General features: G+C 37.5%; 1 protein-coding gene across 3 annotated transcripts in view; it reads right to left on the reverse strand.

The window, feature by feature from the left end:
- Immp1l (inner mitochondrial membrane peptidase subunit 1) overlaps positions 1–15,667 on the reverse strand; it is a 62,690-nt gene that overhangs the window by 28,168 nt on the left and 18,855 nt on the right. For 2 of the 3 annotated variants that reach the window (XM_055599296.1, XM_055599286.1), the window contains 2 exons: positions 10,387–10,495; positions 1,407–1,537 (listed from right to left, as the gene is read on the reverse strand). In XM_055599296.1, coding sequence (XP_055455271.1) covers positions 1,407–1,511 — 105 coding nt within the window. In that variant the 5' untranslated portion in view covers positions 1,512–1,537; positions 10,387–10,495. The remainder of the gene's footprint in view (positions 1–1,406; positions 1,538–10,386; positions 10,496–15,667) is intronic. The other variant, XM_055599305.1, reaches the window with a different exon arrangement.

The following is a 15,667-nucleotide window of genomic DNA, read 5'->3' on the forward strand; positions in this document are numbered from 1 at the left end:
CTCTACTGAAAAATCACCAACACCATGAGATACACTCTAAAGACAAATTTATCTGTATGTCTGAAAAGAACAATCTTGATACATGCCTAATTCTGGAGTAACAGTTGCCACTTAGAAATAGAAACAACACAGTCTCCATCTATTTTATCATTTATCATTTAAATACAATCTTTTACTCAAAACAGGCAAAATCATAAACATTTCAGTAAAGTAATAAGTAACAACAAAGTTTACATTTACTACTTCTAGAAGTAACAATGTCATTGTCAAGGGGAGGAGTATTAGCTAAATGCATTTACATCCTTTACTTCAGCTCAAATAAGCATTATTATAATTATCAATCTTTTAGGGTAAAACAACCCAAAAAACCATTGGCAGCCCAGATGTTGTTTCATTTACATAACAAAGATGTGAACATTCTGAGTTTTCAGATTTGTGACGTGATATTGAGATCAAATGTTGGTTCGGGCAAGCCAGTGCTAACATTTTATTACGATCTTATCAGAATAATCATGTGCTTGAATGTCAAACTTGGTAGTTATGAGTAGTTTTAAACATCAGACAAATGTGTGTTGAAATTCTACCTCTTACTAACTGTGGAACATGGAATGGGTTAGCTCTCTGAGTCTGAGAGTTTCCTCTTGAGTAGAATGACTTCCTCAAACAAGTACAACAGACAGTGTAAGGTAAGAAGTTAACAGCATCAACCATAGTCTAGAAAGCACAACAACACTGAAATGATTACTGTTTATAATCAGGTTATCAAGAGGATTATTTGTGTCCTGCTAAATACCGAATATAAAAGTGTGGGCTCAATGGTTCTTACATTTTATTCTGGTGCAGATGCAAACATACTATTTTTGCTTGTTTGCTTTTGATCATTCACAGTACTGTGTTTTTGTATGAGAGAGAGTAAGTTTACGCACATATGTGTGTATACATGAACTTGCCACAGAGTACACATGAAGATCAAAGGACAACTTGTGAGAATCAGTTCTCTTTCTACGACATGGATCCTGAGTATCAGACATGGTGGCAAGCACATTATCAGCTGAGTCATCTCACTGTCCCTGTGGGGTTTTGAGACAAGGTTTGCTTTGTGTTGTGGCTGAGGAGGGATAGGTGAAAGGTACTTGTGACAGAGTCTTATTATACACCCCAGCATGGACTTGAACTCAGTATGTAGCCTAGCCTCACTTTGAACTCAGTCTACTGCCTCAAACTTGCAAACTACATGTATGTGTCCCTACACTCAGTTACAAACATACCCTCTTGCATCCCAATATTTAGAAAGGTTTTGTTTTAATTTTCATAAAATGACTTCAAGGAAATTATAAAAAAAGCTATGTCTCCTTGTATTAAAAAAGCTGAATTTTAAAATGAAATTTCTAAATGTAGCAACTTACCATTACAACACCACCAACGTATTCAAAAACACAATGAGCTATACAGCCATACTGAATGGTATAGCCAGCAAGTCGAACGGCCTTTCCCAGAACACCACGAAGCATAGTTCTGCCACTCTGCCACTACCGGCCTGATGGTAAATTTCAAAAAGTTTCATGATCAGCATTTCTTTTTTTTTTTTTAATCTTTTATTTTTTTTTATTAATTACACTTTATTCATTTTGTATCCCCCCATGAGCCCCTCCCTCCTCCCCTGCCGAATGATCAGCATTTCTTGATTCAAAAAGCGCTCTCCTGTAAAATGTCTCAGTATACACAGAATGTGTATATCTAATATAGTTGACACAAATTGGTTTATTTCATCTGTTACCAATCATTTAAGTGACTGAGTTAATGACCTGGATAAACAGCATCTCAAAAACCAGCCTATAAGCTTATAACTAAAGAAAAGGTCCTACTAAGAAGGAGCACACCAAAACATTTCACTAAATCCTTGAAATCATTAAACAATGTAACTTCAGAAACTTCCAAAAATCACAAAGAGAGCCATTATTAACACTTAAATAAATCCCCCTCCCCATCCTTCACGAGAAAACACACACATTCCGCAGGCATGCATGCACATAAAGTAATCTTAAATTAAAAAACACACAAACAAATAAACAAAAAATATTGTTTCTAGAGCAGGTGTGTCTAAGTGTTGGGGCTGTGCCATGTTTTATCTCCCTGATGTTATGAGCTACTTTGAATCTTAAATGTCCTTACTGTAAAATGGCTCAATGTTAGCAGCACTTATCTCAGAGTAACTGTGAACCTTTTATGTAATAATCACAGAATTTTTGTAACAGAAAAAGTGTTCATTAAGTTTCTTTCTTAAGTGAACTGCCCAGAAAAAGCCACACCCATGGGATAGATTCCACAGAATTGACTGACAAAAAAAGTTTTAACTGGAGAGAGTTGGAATGCTTCACATTCACAGCCAAAATTATCTTTGACTATCTTTAGTTCCTTTTAGAATCATACATTGTCCATCTTTTGTATGTGACCTAGAGTCCTATTGGCTATAAATAAAATCTTTGGTATGTTTTCTTAGAAGACCACTAGTTTCCACCAACTCAAAATCTAAAGATGTCATTAGATAAGAGTTTAAAACATATGGCAGTTTTCCTTTCTTTACTATAACCCACCCACCTGATACACCACTAATGTATTTGGCACGATCTTTGATTTATGACTTTCCTTTGTTCTGTGACTACAAAAAAGTTGCTGCGATTAGCCCAGCCCCAATGGACACACAAAACAACTCCCTCAATCTAAAGCTCAGGGATCACTGTGACAAAAGGCTGGATAGTTTGTAAGAGGCAGAGGATCAGTGAGTCTGCAGTGTGATTGTGTCTCCTAGGAATTCCAGAAGCTATACCCATAATATCTCAAAGTGTTTAGGACCACCTAAACACTTGAACAAAGATAGCAATGATGAGAAATAGATATGCCAAAGTGGGGGTGGGGGCACACAGGCACCAACCCTATACAAAGAACTGTAGGCAACTAAAAAATGCTGAGAGTGTGAGAAAGACTTGTGTGAAAAAATATATTAAAAGGAAGGACATGACTGCTCCTAGGTATGGTAGAGGAGAAAGTTTATTGTAGGTAAAAGGGAGAGCATAGCCAGAAACAGAGACATCTGGGAGAGTGCAGAGTGGACATGACCATGAGCCATATGATATGAGCAGGGGGGGCAGGGAGAGAGGACAGAGTGGAACCAGGTGCAGCAGCCAAGAGGACAAAAGGTCAACAAAAAGGTGGGGGTGGTGACTGGTAGATAACCATTTACCAAAATAACTGGATTATATAGGTAAGAGCCTCTGAAGGAAGGGTCCAACCCTGGGCTGTAGAGTTTGGGACAGAGGGTAAGGTATGCCTGTGGTACCCTTTAATAGGTAGGGACTCTGAGGAATGCACAGAGAACCTGTACCTCATCTAGTTGTCTCAGGGTTTGAGACTTAACAAGCAGTAGCAATCATCTAGCACTGAGGTGAGTACCTCCACTGACATAAGTAGATCATCCATAGGGCCTTTTGTGGGTATCAAAACTATTAACACAAAGCAGAGCTCTCATCCATAATGGATGGATAAGACTCAGTAAAGGTTGGCATTTCCTGTTTGCAAGCAATTATAGGAACTTGGGAAGTGAGTTTTTTTCTTTAATTTTAGGGATTATACTATATCATTTCTCCCGTTTTCTCTCATATACCCCTCCTTGCTTGCTTTCAAATTCATGGCCTCTGTTTTCATTAATTGTTGTTGCATGCATATATGTATATGTGTGCATATGTATACATATATATATATATATATATTCTGCTCAGTCTATATAACGTAAAACATACTTGTATGTTACTTGTATGTAAGGTTTCAGTGCTGACCATTTGGTTTTAGATAAGTTATTGGTGGTCATGATGTTTTATCACTGAGATAATAACCTTAACTGAGACAGTCTGTATATACAGGGAAAGTAGGAAAAGTTATTATAGAAAATGTTTATTGTTAAATTCAGGCTACATATATATATATATATATATATATATATATGCTGTACTGTCTTTTCAACTTTCTTTGTAAAATAAAACACTTTATCAGGGTCTTGTTATAGCCGAGGCTAGTGTTGAATTTCTAATCCACTTGCCTCAGCCTTCTAATTGTTGAGATTACTGGCATGTACTACCAAATACAGCTTGAATAATCCTTTTTAGAACAAACTCTTTTGGCAACAAAAAGTGTCATCCAGTCTTAGTTCATTCAACAAATTATACTACTGTTATGTTGCAAGTAAAATAGACTTAAGTTCATTCAGTCCTAGAAATCCAATGGTGAACATGGTGCCTATCTTCCTAAAGCTTATAGTTTACTGGGGCTGATAGCATACACACACAAAAGAAAGAAATAAAAACATAAATATATTAAGTGATTTCCATACCAAAATTATAATAAAGTAATTGAAAAAAAATGTGTCATCTGTTTAGGATGTATCAGGAATGATCTAAGAGAGACACCACTGATATTTTAAAAGAAAACATAAGAAAAGTATGAGCAAATGACAGCATGTACATGTGACAGAATTGAGTGAAAAATGAATCAATGAAAAATGATACTCAAGTGACAGGAAAAGTCAAAGTCTCATGGACTTTTAGATTGATTCCAAGAGTAATAGGAAACCACTGACCTTCTTAAGCAGGAAGAGTAATCAGTTGCTCTGACATACAGTTTTTAAGACTGTTCTCACTGTTGTGTAGAGGAAGGGCTGCAGTAAGGATAAGAGTGGAAATGTGCATGGGGCAGTGGGCAGGCAAAATGCATTGGTATATGTAATACAATGTTGACAATGGAGATGAATCAAAATTGGTAGATTTGAGAAATTCTGGAGGCAAAATAAATGGAAGAGTCTCTGGGAAGTTCCCTGTGTTCAAATTTTCTGGTTCTGTTGCTCTCCTTGTGTGGTTCCCATCCTCTCCAGCTCTTACTATTTCCCACTTCTTACATAAGATTCCATGCACTCTGCCCGACAGTTGGCCATCAGGCTCAGCATCTGCTTTGATAGTCTGTAGGACAGAGGCCCTCTGTGGCAGGTTCGTAGGTTGTTTCCTGTTTTCTTCTTCTTCTGATGTCCAACCTCTTTGCCTTTCAGGATGGGGACTGTGCGTTTTAGTCAGGGTCCTCTCTCTTGCTTAGTTTCTTTAGATGTACAATTTTTAGTAGGTTTATCCTATGTTATATGTCATACTCCAACCAAGGACTATTCATGGAGATAACCTAGAACCCCTGCACAGATGTAGCACATGACAGTTCAGTGTCCAAGGGGGTTCCATAGTAATGAGAGGAGGGACTGCCTCTGACATAATCTGATTGGCCTGCTCTTTGATCACCTCCCTCTGAGGGGGGAGCAGCCTTATCAGGCCACAGAAGATGACAGTGCAGCCACTCCTTATGTGATCTGATAGACTAAGATCAGAAGGAAGGAGAAGAGGACCTCCCCTATCAGTGGACTTGGGGAGGGGCATGTGTGAAGAAGGGGGAGGGAGAGTGGGATTGGGAGGGGGGAGGGAGGGGCTTATGGGGGAGATACAAAGTGAATAAAGTGTAATTAATAATAATAAAAAAATAAATGGAAAGAACAAGAATCATGGGATTCAAACCATATTTCTGTGAGCTAAGTGGAGGCCTAGCTACATGGGTTACACATGTCCACAATTGGGGTTGAGAAATCTAGGTACCATTTAGGCCATGTTAAATTTTATATATTTGTAAAATATCCAAGAGGGCATTTCTCTTTATTATTATTATTTATTATAATTTATTTACTTTGTATCCCAGCTGTAGCTCCCTCCTCGGCATGTCCCTCCCCTAGTCCACTGATAGGGGAGGCTCTCTTTCTCTACTATCTGACCCTAGACTATCAGGTCCCATCAGTACTGTCTGGATCCTATAAGAGAATATTTTAGACTAAAACCTAAAGAAGGTTTTAGAGAAAGAAAGAGTTGGAAATATAATTCCTATTTCAATGAGGATTATATTCTTTAGTAAACAACAGAAAACTAAAATAGTAACCTAAATAAAGGTCTGTTTTCTATCAACATTAGCAGCTACAGCCAGGTTATAGGCAGAAAGAACCAAGAACCAAGAAATAGCAAGACTCAACTATCAACCTAGTTTTTTGTTGGTGTTTTTGTTTGTTGTTTTTGTTGTTTGTTACTTGCATGTAACTGTCAAAAAAAATATTAAAATCAAGAGGTGCTCCAAGATTCTTATTTGTGACATAACTGAACCTTTAAAAATTCATGTGAAATATCACTTCAGAAAAAAAGCCCTTAAAATGTTTAAGAGGGACATAGACTTGACAAGGAGATACTATACATGTTTACTCTGAGGAAGTTCCAGGAATGGGTCATTTCTCAAGCAGTTGTTGGCCAGTGGACTCCCACAGATCCCAAACAGTACAAGTCATCGCCACTGTCCCCGGTTACCCTCCAGAAGTTGACAGTAAGACCTTATTGTTGAAGATGCCACAGACATATATCAGAAAACATAGAAAAATCAAGTGTTTTCTGACCTGGACCATCCTTACTGGCTAGCTTTCATAGTGCTGAAAAGTGCTATGCAAGCTATCAGAAAACAGCAATCATCAATTATACCCAGCTGTGACCCCTGAGTTAGAGTAATGATACAACAGTGTTATAAATGTTACAGGGGTAACTAAACACTTCTTAGTTAGATATAAGGCTACCTTCACAAGCTAGAACCCACACCTGGCACCATTATCAGACCAAGGACCTGTGTCATAGGCCCTAGGGGAGAACCTAGTATTATTATTCCACTAAATGGACATACTATTAAAATGACTCCTAATAACGTATTGTGATATCCATACACTAATATATCCCTCAACTCTCATGAGAGACATTTCGTGCAGAAGATAGTAATTAACACAGAGACACATTGGCGGCCCTAAACAAGAGATACATATCACACCCTTTTCCCAAGGCTCAGCCATCATCATAGCAGATGGGGTGGGAAAATTTTAAGATCTAGAGGTGGTAGATGATTACATGAAACTGTTTTTTGGCATACCAGGAATGAAATACACTTGAGCTCACAGAGATCATAACAGCATGAATGTGACCTAAGCAAGGTCAAACCAGACATAAAACCCAGCACGAAAATGGGAAGTAGACACTAATAACCCAGAGCTGAAGAGCTACAAGTATTTGATAGCTGCTAAAAAGAAACAAAGAGTTGATTTTGTTTAAGGTAGCAATCAAAAGAGTTTTTGTTAATCTCAGGTATTGATAATATATTTTAGACAGCTAGCTTGAGAATCCAAAGTTTTACCATAGTCCCTGGCCTCTAGCTACCAATCTTTCTTTCCAATCTGCGCTAAATCAAAATGTTTCCAAATATTTCTTCATGTCCATGGAGATGCTGAATTACCATGGTTGAGGAAAACTACAGTGGGGGAAAAAGTAAGATAGGATGAATTTATGGGCAAGCAGAGTATTACAAGCTTGGAGCTGTGGTGGTTTGAATGAGAAAGGTTCGTAAGTTATGTATTTGAATACTTGGTCCCCATTTGGTGGAACTGTTTGGGAAGGATTAAGAGATATGGCCTTGTTGGTGAAAGTGTCAATAGGAATGGAGGTGGGAGGTAGGCTTTCAAGTTTCAAAAGCCCATGCCATTTCCAATTGTACTCTTTCTCTCTCTCCCCCACCCCGCTTCCTTCCCTTCTTCTCTCCCTCCCCACCTCTGCTTTATGCTTGTAGATCAAGATATAAGCTCTCACCTACTGCTCCACTGCCATGACTGCCTGCCTACTGCCATGTTCCTTGTTATAATGGTCATGGGATCACCCTATGAAACCATGATCCCAGTTAATGTTTTATTTAATAAGGTGCCATGATTATGAGGTCTTTCACAATAGAAAAGTCCTTAAGAGAAGAGCTTACAATAATACTCCCACAGAGACAAGGGTGTGTGTGTGTGGGGGGGGGGGGCAGAAGACCAGAGCAAGAAAAAGAAAAAGTGATAAGACAGAAAGATTTTAACAAGAAAAGAAGTCAAGCAGAAAGACTTCAGTGCCATCTGTGACAGTAGCTAAGAGAGGCTAAAGTTCTCAGTGAAAACAAAGCAAGTACAAAATCTGGATAAGTTATACAAAATAGTTCTTTAGAAGTATTAGGTGTAAATACAGATGGTCCCGGAGGGAATCTTCCCAGATTATATAAGTGGACAGAGTTGACTAAACTGCAATGTCATGCATTCACTGCTCTCCTCTAAATTGTAGATGTGATGCTATCAGCTACTTCAAGCTCCTGGGTTTTTTTTTACTTTCCTGCCATGACAGACACTACCCCAAACTGTGAACCATAATAAGCCACTTATCCTTAAGTTGCTTTTGTAAGAGTATTTTGTCATGGCAACAGTAAGAGAGAGAAAGACATTAAATAATCCAACGTAAAAATACATTATTTTTGTTGATCAACTTATCAGTTGAAGAACATATTTACTGTGATTTTCCTGTTTATCAACAAGGTTTCCATAAACATTAATGTAGCTATTCTGTGCAGGAAACGTTTTCAGTTTAAATATAGCAATGGAATTCTGATCACATAATAATCTGAACTTTATGCAGGACTCTTAAGCTACTTCTCAAAACAGCTGCAATCTTTAGAATTTTTTTTTACCAGAAATATATAAGTATTTCAGTTTTTCCAAATATTTACCAAAACCTAATAATATCCATGTTTTTATTATTGTCTTCCTAATAAATAAGAAGTGATGACTCACTGTGACATTGATTTTCATTTAGTTAATAAATAATGTTAAGCACATTTTTCCTATCGTCATTGGCCATTTGTCTATCTTTGAAAAAAAAAATGACCATTTAAAACCATTTACGCACTTTTTATAATTAGGATGTCATAATTTTAAATGTAGTTTAAGCATGCTATGAAACACTCTCACAATCCCAACATTTATTAAGCTGAGGCAGGATGATCCTGAGTTGAAAGTCAGGCTATGCTAAATAGTGAGACTTTGCCTCATAAACAAACAAACAAACAAAAACATCAATATAGCTAATATAAGTTTACTAAGAAGATTAAATTCTGCCTAGCAGAAGACAAACTGAACTCGTATGCAGGAAAGAACACAGTAGGGAATATGATGGCTAGTTTTAATTTTCAACTTGGCACTATCCACAGTCACTTGAGATTCTCGATGGGGGATTGTTTAGATTAGTCTGGCCTGTGAACATGTCTGTGGAGGGCTGTATTGATTATAACTGAGGTGGCAAACATGGCATTGGGATGACACCATTCCTTCATCTGTAGAGAAGGGACTCAGATATTGGCAGCTTTTCATTCTTGCAGAAAAGTAAGGTAGCTATTGTCTCACATGATTTTATTTTTTCAATCTAGTCATGAGCTGAGATCAAGAATTCCTGACATAAAGCCAACCAGCAAGCTGAGAGTTACAGATGTTTTTACTAGCCTATGACTGCTGTAACAAATTATCATAAATATAGCAACATAAAATACAAATATATAAACTCATAGCCTGCAGGTCAGAACTCTGCTTTGAACCTACTGGTTAAAATAAAGTTGTTGGTAAGGCTCTATGTCCTTTCCAGATGCTCTAGGTAAAAATCCTTGGTCTTTATTAGCTTCTAAAGTCATCAGCATTCTTTGGTTTAGGGTCCCTTTCCTTTCCCCTTAAAGCTGTGCATTTCTCCATCACTCAATGGTCCCCTCCCCAATCTCCTGCTCCCTTAGAAAGACCCTTAAAACTATATTCATCTCACAGTAATCCTATGATGATCAATGTTCTTATTTTAATCCTATCTTTAAATTTCTTTCACCTAGTACAATAAAGTGTGCCTAGTTTAGGAGCTGGAGATCTTTAAAAGGCCATTATTCTACTTATCTTATCAAGATACTAACACATAAACCCAGAAATTATCCAAGAGTATCTCCTGAAAGCAGAAAGTGGCATCACCTGGCAATCCTTTGAAAAATAAATTCAAATTATTGGGGTAATATATATATGATATATATATATATATTGATAATATATATAGATATATAACTATATAACAAGATATATAAATATATGCTTTGGGAATGTGGCTCAGTGTTCTACATTAACAAGTCCTCCATGTGACTCTAAGGCACAGGAGCATTTGAAAGTCACTTATATATTGTCAAGAAGCTAATGGCCACCTCTAGCCTCATCTATGCACTGCCATGTGCTATGTAACTTACCATGTCCTCTCATGAGAATAGCGGAGAGAAGAAATGTGGGCCTGAGATTCTGAAAGTGAACCTAGGGTGCCGAGCCCTAGGCAAGCACAGCCCCAGGCATTTTGATTTCTTTCACTCATAAGTATGTTCTTACTAATTAGTTGAGGATGGCTGGCCCTGACTCACCTTGTAGCCCATGCAGGCCTCGAATCAGCAAATTTCTTGCTTCTACTTCCAAGTAGCTGAGATTACAAGCTTGTGCCTTCAAGGCTGTGCTTCAAAATTCTAATTCCACCTAGAAAACAAAAGATGACATCTTTTATTCCCTATTATCTCTCTATACATATATGTGTTCTAAAAACTAGTGATATGTAAGAATTTACATCATTAAGATAATGAATCAATTTCTTTAAAGAAGAACATACATACTTTATCAAAATAATTAGTGGGGAAGATAAGAGAAACTAAAAATGTTCATAAATAGTATCCCATAACACAGCAAGATATATACAGAATGATCTTCCTTACAAATATAGCAAAATTCGACAGCCAGCAGAGGTGAGCTGCATGCTGTCTGTCCCCCAATATTGCCTCATAGTAAAGGGCTGGAAAAATGTTTTCCAAGGAAACAGATGTAAGAAACAAGCTGGAGTAGCCATTCTAATATCTAATAAGATAGACTTTCAACCAAACTTAATCAAAAGAGATGAGAAAGGACACTTTATAATCATCAACAGAAAAATCCACCAAGATGACATCTCAATTCTGAACATCTATGTCCCAAATGCAAGGGCACCCACATTTGTAAAAGAAACAATATTAAAACTTAAATCACATATTGAACTCAACACATTAACTCAACTTTTGCCAATGGACAGATCATTGAAACAGAAACTAAACAGAGAAAAAAATGAAACTAACATTATGAATCAAATTGACCTAACAGATATCTATAGAACATTCCATTCAAACACAAAAGAATATAACTTTTTCTCAGCATCACACGGAGCCTTCTCCAAAATTGACCCATATATTTGGTCATAAAACAAGCCTCAAGAGATAAAAAAAAGATTGAAATAATTCCTTGTAATCTTCTAAGACCACCATGGATTAAAGCTGGACTTAAACAACAGAAACAACAGGAAGCCTACAAACCCATGGAAACTGAACAACTCTCTACTCATTGACAACTGGGTCAGGGAGGAAATGAAAAAAATTAAAGACTTTCTAGAATTTAATGAAAACAAGGGCACAACATACCCAAACTTATGGAAAACAATGAAAACTGTGCTAAGGGGAAAGTTTATAGCACTAAGTGCCTTCATAAAGAAAATGGAGAGATCCCATACTAGTAACTTAGCAGCACACTTGAAAGTTCTAGAACAGAAGGAAGCAAACACACCAAAAAGGAGTATAGTAGACAGCAGAAAATAAACTAGGACTCAAACCAATAAGTTAGAAAAAAAGAGAACAATTCAAAAGATCAACAAAACCAAAAGCTGGGTTTTTATGAAAATATGCAAGACAGACAAACCTTTAGCCAAACTAACTAAAAGGCAGAGAGACAGTTTCAAATTAACAAAATAAGAAATAAAAGGGGGATAAAAAATAGATACTGAGGAAATTCAAAGAATCATTAGGTCTTACTTCAAAAGCCTATACTCCAGAAAATTGGAAAATCTAAATGAAATGAACAATTTTCTTGATAGATACTACTTACCAAAGTTAAATCAAGAACAGGTAAACAATTTAAATATACAAGAAAACAGAAACAGTCATTAAACATCTCCAAACCAAACCAAAACAACAACAACAACAACAAAAAACTCCACAGGCCAGATGGTTTTAGTGCAGAATTCTACCAGATGTTCAAAAGGAACTAATACCAACACTCCTTAAATTATTCCACAAAAATAGAAACAGAAAGAAAATTGCCAAACTTATTCTATGAGTCACCCTGATACCTAAACCACACAAAGATTCAACAAAGAAAGAGAATTTTAGAGCAATTTCCCTTATGAACATTGATACAAAAAATACTCAATAAAATAATCACAAATCGAATTCAAGTGCATATCAAAAACATCATCCACCATGATCAAGTAGGCTTCATCCTAGGGATTGGTTCAATATATACAGAGGTTCAATATATAAAAATACATCAATGTAATCCACCATATAAATAAACGAAAAGACATATCCACAAGTAATACAAAATATCTTTTAACTCTAACCAAGCAAGTGAAAGATCTATATGACAAGAACTTCAAGTCTCTAAAGAAAGAAACTGAAGATATCAGAAGATGGAAAGATCTCCCATGCTTATGGATAGTAAAAATGGCTATCCTACTAAAAGCAATCTAGAGATTCAGTGCAATTTTCACCAAAATTCTATCACAATGCTTTACAGACCTAGAAAGAGCAATTCTGAACTTCATATGGAAAAAGTAAAAACCCAGGAAAGCAAAAACAATCCTACAGAATAAAAAATCTTCTTGGGGTTATCACCATCCCTGATTTCAAGCTGTATTACAGAGCAATAGTAATAAAAACTGCATGGTACTGGCATAAAAACAGACAGGCTGACCAATGGAATTAAGTAGAAGACCTAGAAATAAACCCACATACCTACGGACACGATTTCTGGCAAAGAAGGCAAAGCCATACAATAGAAAAAAAAAAAAAAACAAAGCATTTTCAATAAATGGTGTGGTCTAATTGGATGTCTGCACATAGAAGAATGCAAATAGATCCACATTTGTCACCCTGATCAAAACTCAAGTCCAAGTGGATTAAAGACCCCAACATAAAACTGGATACACTAAATCTAACAGAAGAGAAAACAGAGAATAGTCTTGAATGTGTTGGTACAGAAGACAACTTCTTGAACAGAATACCAATAGTTCAGATACTAAGATCAATAATTAATAAATGGGACCTCATAAAACTAAAAAGCTTCTACAAGGTAAAGAATGCTGTCAATAGGACAAAAAGATAGCTTACAGAATTAGAAAATACCTTCGCTAATACTACATCCAACAGAAGGCTAATATCCAAAATTATATATATATATATATAAAGACCTTAACAAATTAAACACCAACAACCAAATAACCCAATTAGAAAATGGGTTGCAGAGCTAAACGGAGGATTCTCAGCAGAGAAATCTCTAATGGCCAAGATTCCATCTTACACTCATCAGAATGGCTAAGATCAAAAACTCAAGTGACAATGAATGCATGCTGGAGAGGATATGAAGAAAGGGGAATTCTCCTCCATTACTGGTGTGATTGCAAACTTGGGATCGCAAAGTGGATTCCAACCATTTTGGAAATCAATCTGATGGCTTCTCAGAAAATTGGGAATATTTCTACCTCAATACCAGCTATACCACTCCTGGGCATATACCCAAAAGATGCCCCACCATACCACAAGGACACTTGCTCGACTATGTTCAAGCATCTTTATTCATAACAACCAGAAACTGGAAACAACCTAGATGTCCCTCAACCAAAGAATGGATACTGAAAATGTGGTACATTTACACAATGGAATACTATTCACCTATTAAAAAGAAGGACATCATGCAATTTTCAGGAAAATGGAACTAGAAAAGATCATGCTGAGTGAAGTAACCCACTCAGAAAGACAAACATGGTGTGTACTCAATTATAAGTAGATATTAGCAGTAAAGTATAGGATAACTATGCTACAATCCACAGACCCAAAGAAGCTAAGTAACAAGGAGGGACCAAGGGAAGATGCTTGAATCTCACTCAGAAGAGGAAATAAAATTGTATCTGAAGTAGATGGAGGGAGGGAACTGGATGGGAGAGGGGTTGGAGAGGGGAATAAGAGTGGGGATCAGGTATGCAGAGAGTGGAGGTGGGTAAAGAGGGTTGGGAGAGAGAACAGAAATTGGTGGGGGCCATCTCTGGTAAGGAGGAGGCTTCCAGGATTCTATGGGGGTAAACTTAAGCTGTCTAGCAGTGGGGGATATGAAATCTGAAGTCAGGTGAGACTTCTAGTGGAGGTATGGGGACATCAACCCACCCACAAAACCTTTGTCCCAAAATTTGCCCTGCCTATAGTAAGTGTAGCGGTAAAGATGGAGCAGAGATTGAAGGAACAGCCAACCAATGAATGAGTTGAGACCCCACCCCATGGAACAGAGTCAACCCTTGACACTATTAATGCTACTGTTATGCTTGCAGACAGGAATGTAGCATAACTGTCCTCTGAGAGGCTTCATCCAGCAGATGATGGAAACAGTTGCAGAGACCCACAGCTAAACAATAGGCAGAGCTCAGGGAGTATTGTGGAAGAATGGGAGGAAAGACTGAAGGAGTTGGAGGCCTCAAGAACACCATAAGAAGACCTACAGAATAAACTAACTTGGGCCCACAGGAACTCAGAGATTGAACCGCCAACCAAAGAGCATGCATTGGCTGAACCTAGGCCTCCTACACATATCTAACAGATACATATGCAGCTTGGTCTTCATGTGGGTCCCCTAACAATTAGAGTAGGGGCTGTCCCTGATTCTGTTGCCTGCCTTTGAATCCCTTCCCCATAGCTGGGCTACCTTGCCTGGCCTCAGGGGAAGAGGTTATGCTTAGTCCTACTAGGTTGGTACCCTTCTCTGGGGAGAAGGGGAGGGAAGATGGGGGAAGAGGAATGTAAGGATGGGATTGGGAGGAGAGAAGGGAGGCGCCTGTGATCAGGGTGTAAAGTAATTAAATAAATTAAGTAATGTAAAAAAGAAAACCCAAAACAAAGAACCTAGAATTAAAATTATTTAGATCCCTTCCCCCAAAGAAATTCAACAAAGCTCAAGTAATGTTGGTCAAAAGGAAGCAAGGCTGGTGTCTTTCCATATTATTCTCCATTACTGACAGGAGGATCTGTATCAGAAAGTATGCTGAAGTACACAATTAATCACTTTCTTTTAGTACACATGAAAAAAAAAAAAGTCAGGCACCAGAATAACAATAATTCCTTAAATAGTAATGTTTGCTGTGTTCCAGGCACTGTTGTAATAGCTTTACAGAGGCTAATTCACTCAATATTTAGGTATTTCATTTTACAGATAAAGAAACCAAGGGGCAGAGTTTTGAGAACCTACTCACATAGCTCAGAACATACAGAAGTATTTGGCCCTAAATTCTCCACCTATGTTATACATCTCTCACTTTCAATGAAAGAAATGCTTTGGCAACTATCAAATAGATATATGGGTGTAAAGAGTCATATCGAGAAAAGAGAAGTTGGACTTGACAGTAAAACCAACAATAAACACTGAACACTGAACTGCAGAAGCCAAACACCAGTTAAGAAATTCCTTTGAGCTGGGCAAGGGGGTGCACACCTTTAATTCCAGCAAGCAGAAGGCAGAGGCATGAGGATCTCTGTGAGTCTGAGGCAGCCTGGTCAACAAAGGGACGGCAGCCATGGCTGTTACACAGAG

The sequence above is a fragment of the Psammomys obesus genome, unplaced genomic scaffold, assembly GCF_907164565.1.
Source record: "Psammomys obesus unplaced genomic scaffold, mPsaObe1.curated_primary_1811, whole genome shotgun sequence".
Taxonomy (NCBI): Eukaryota; Metazoa; Chordata; class Mammalia; order Rodentia; family Muridae; genus Psammomys; species Psammomys obesus.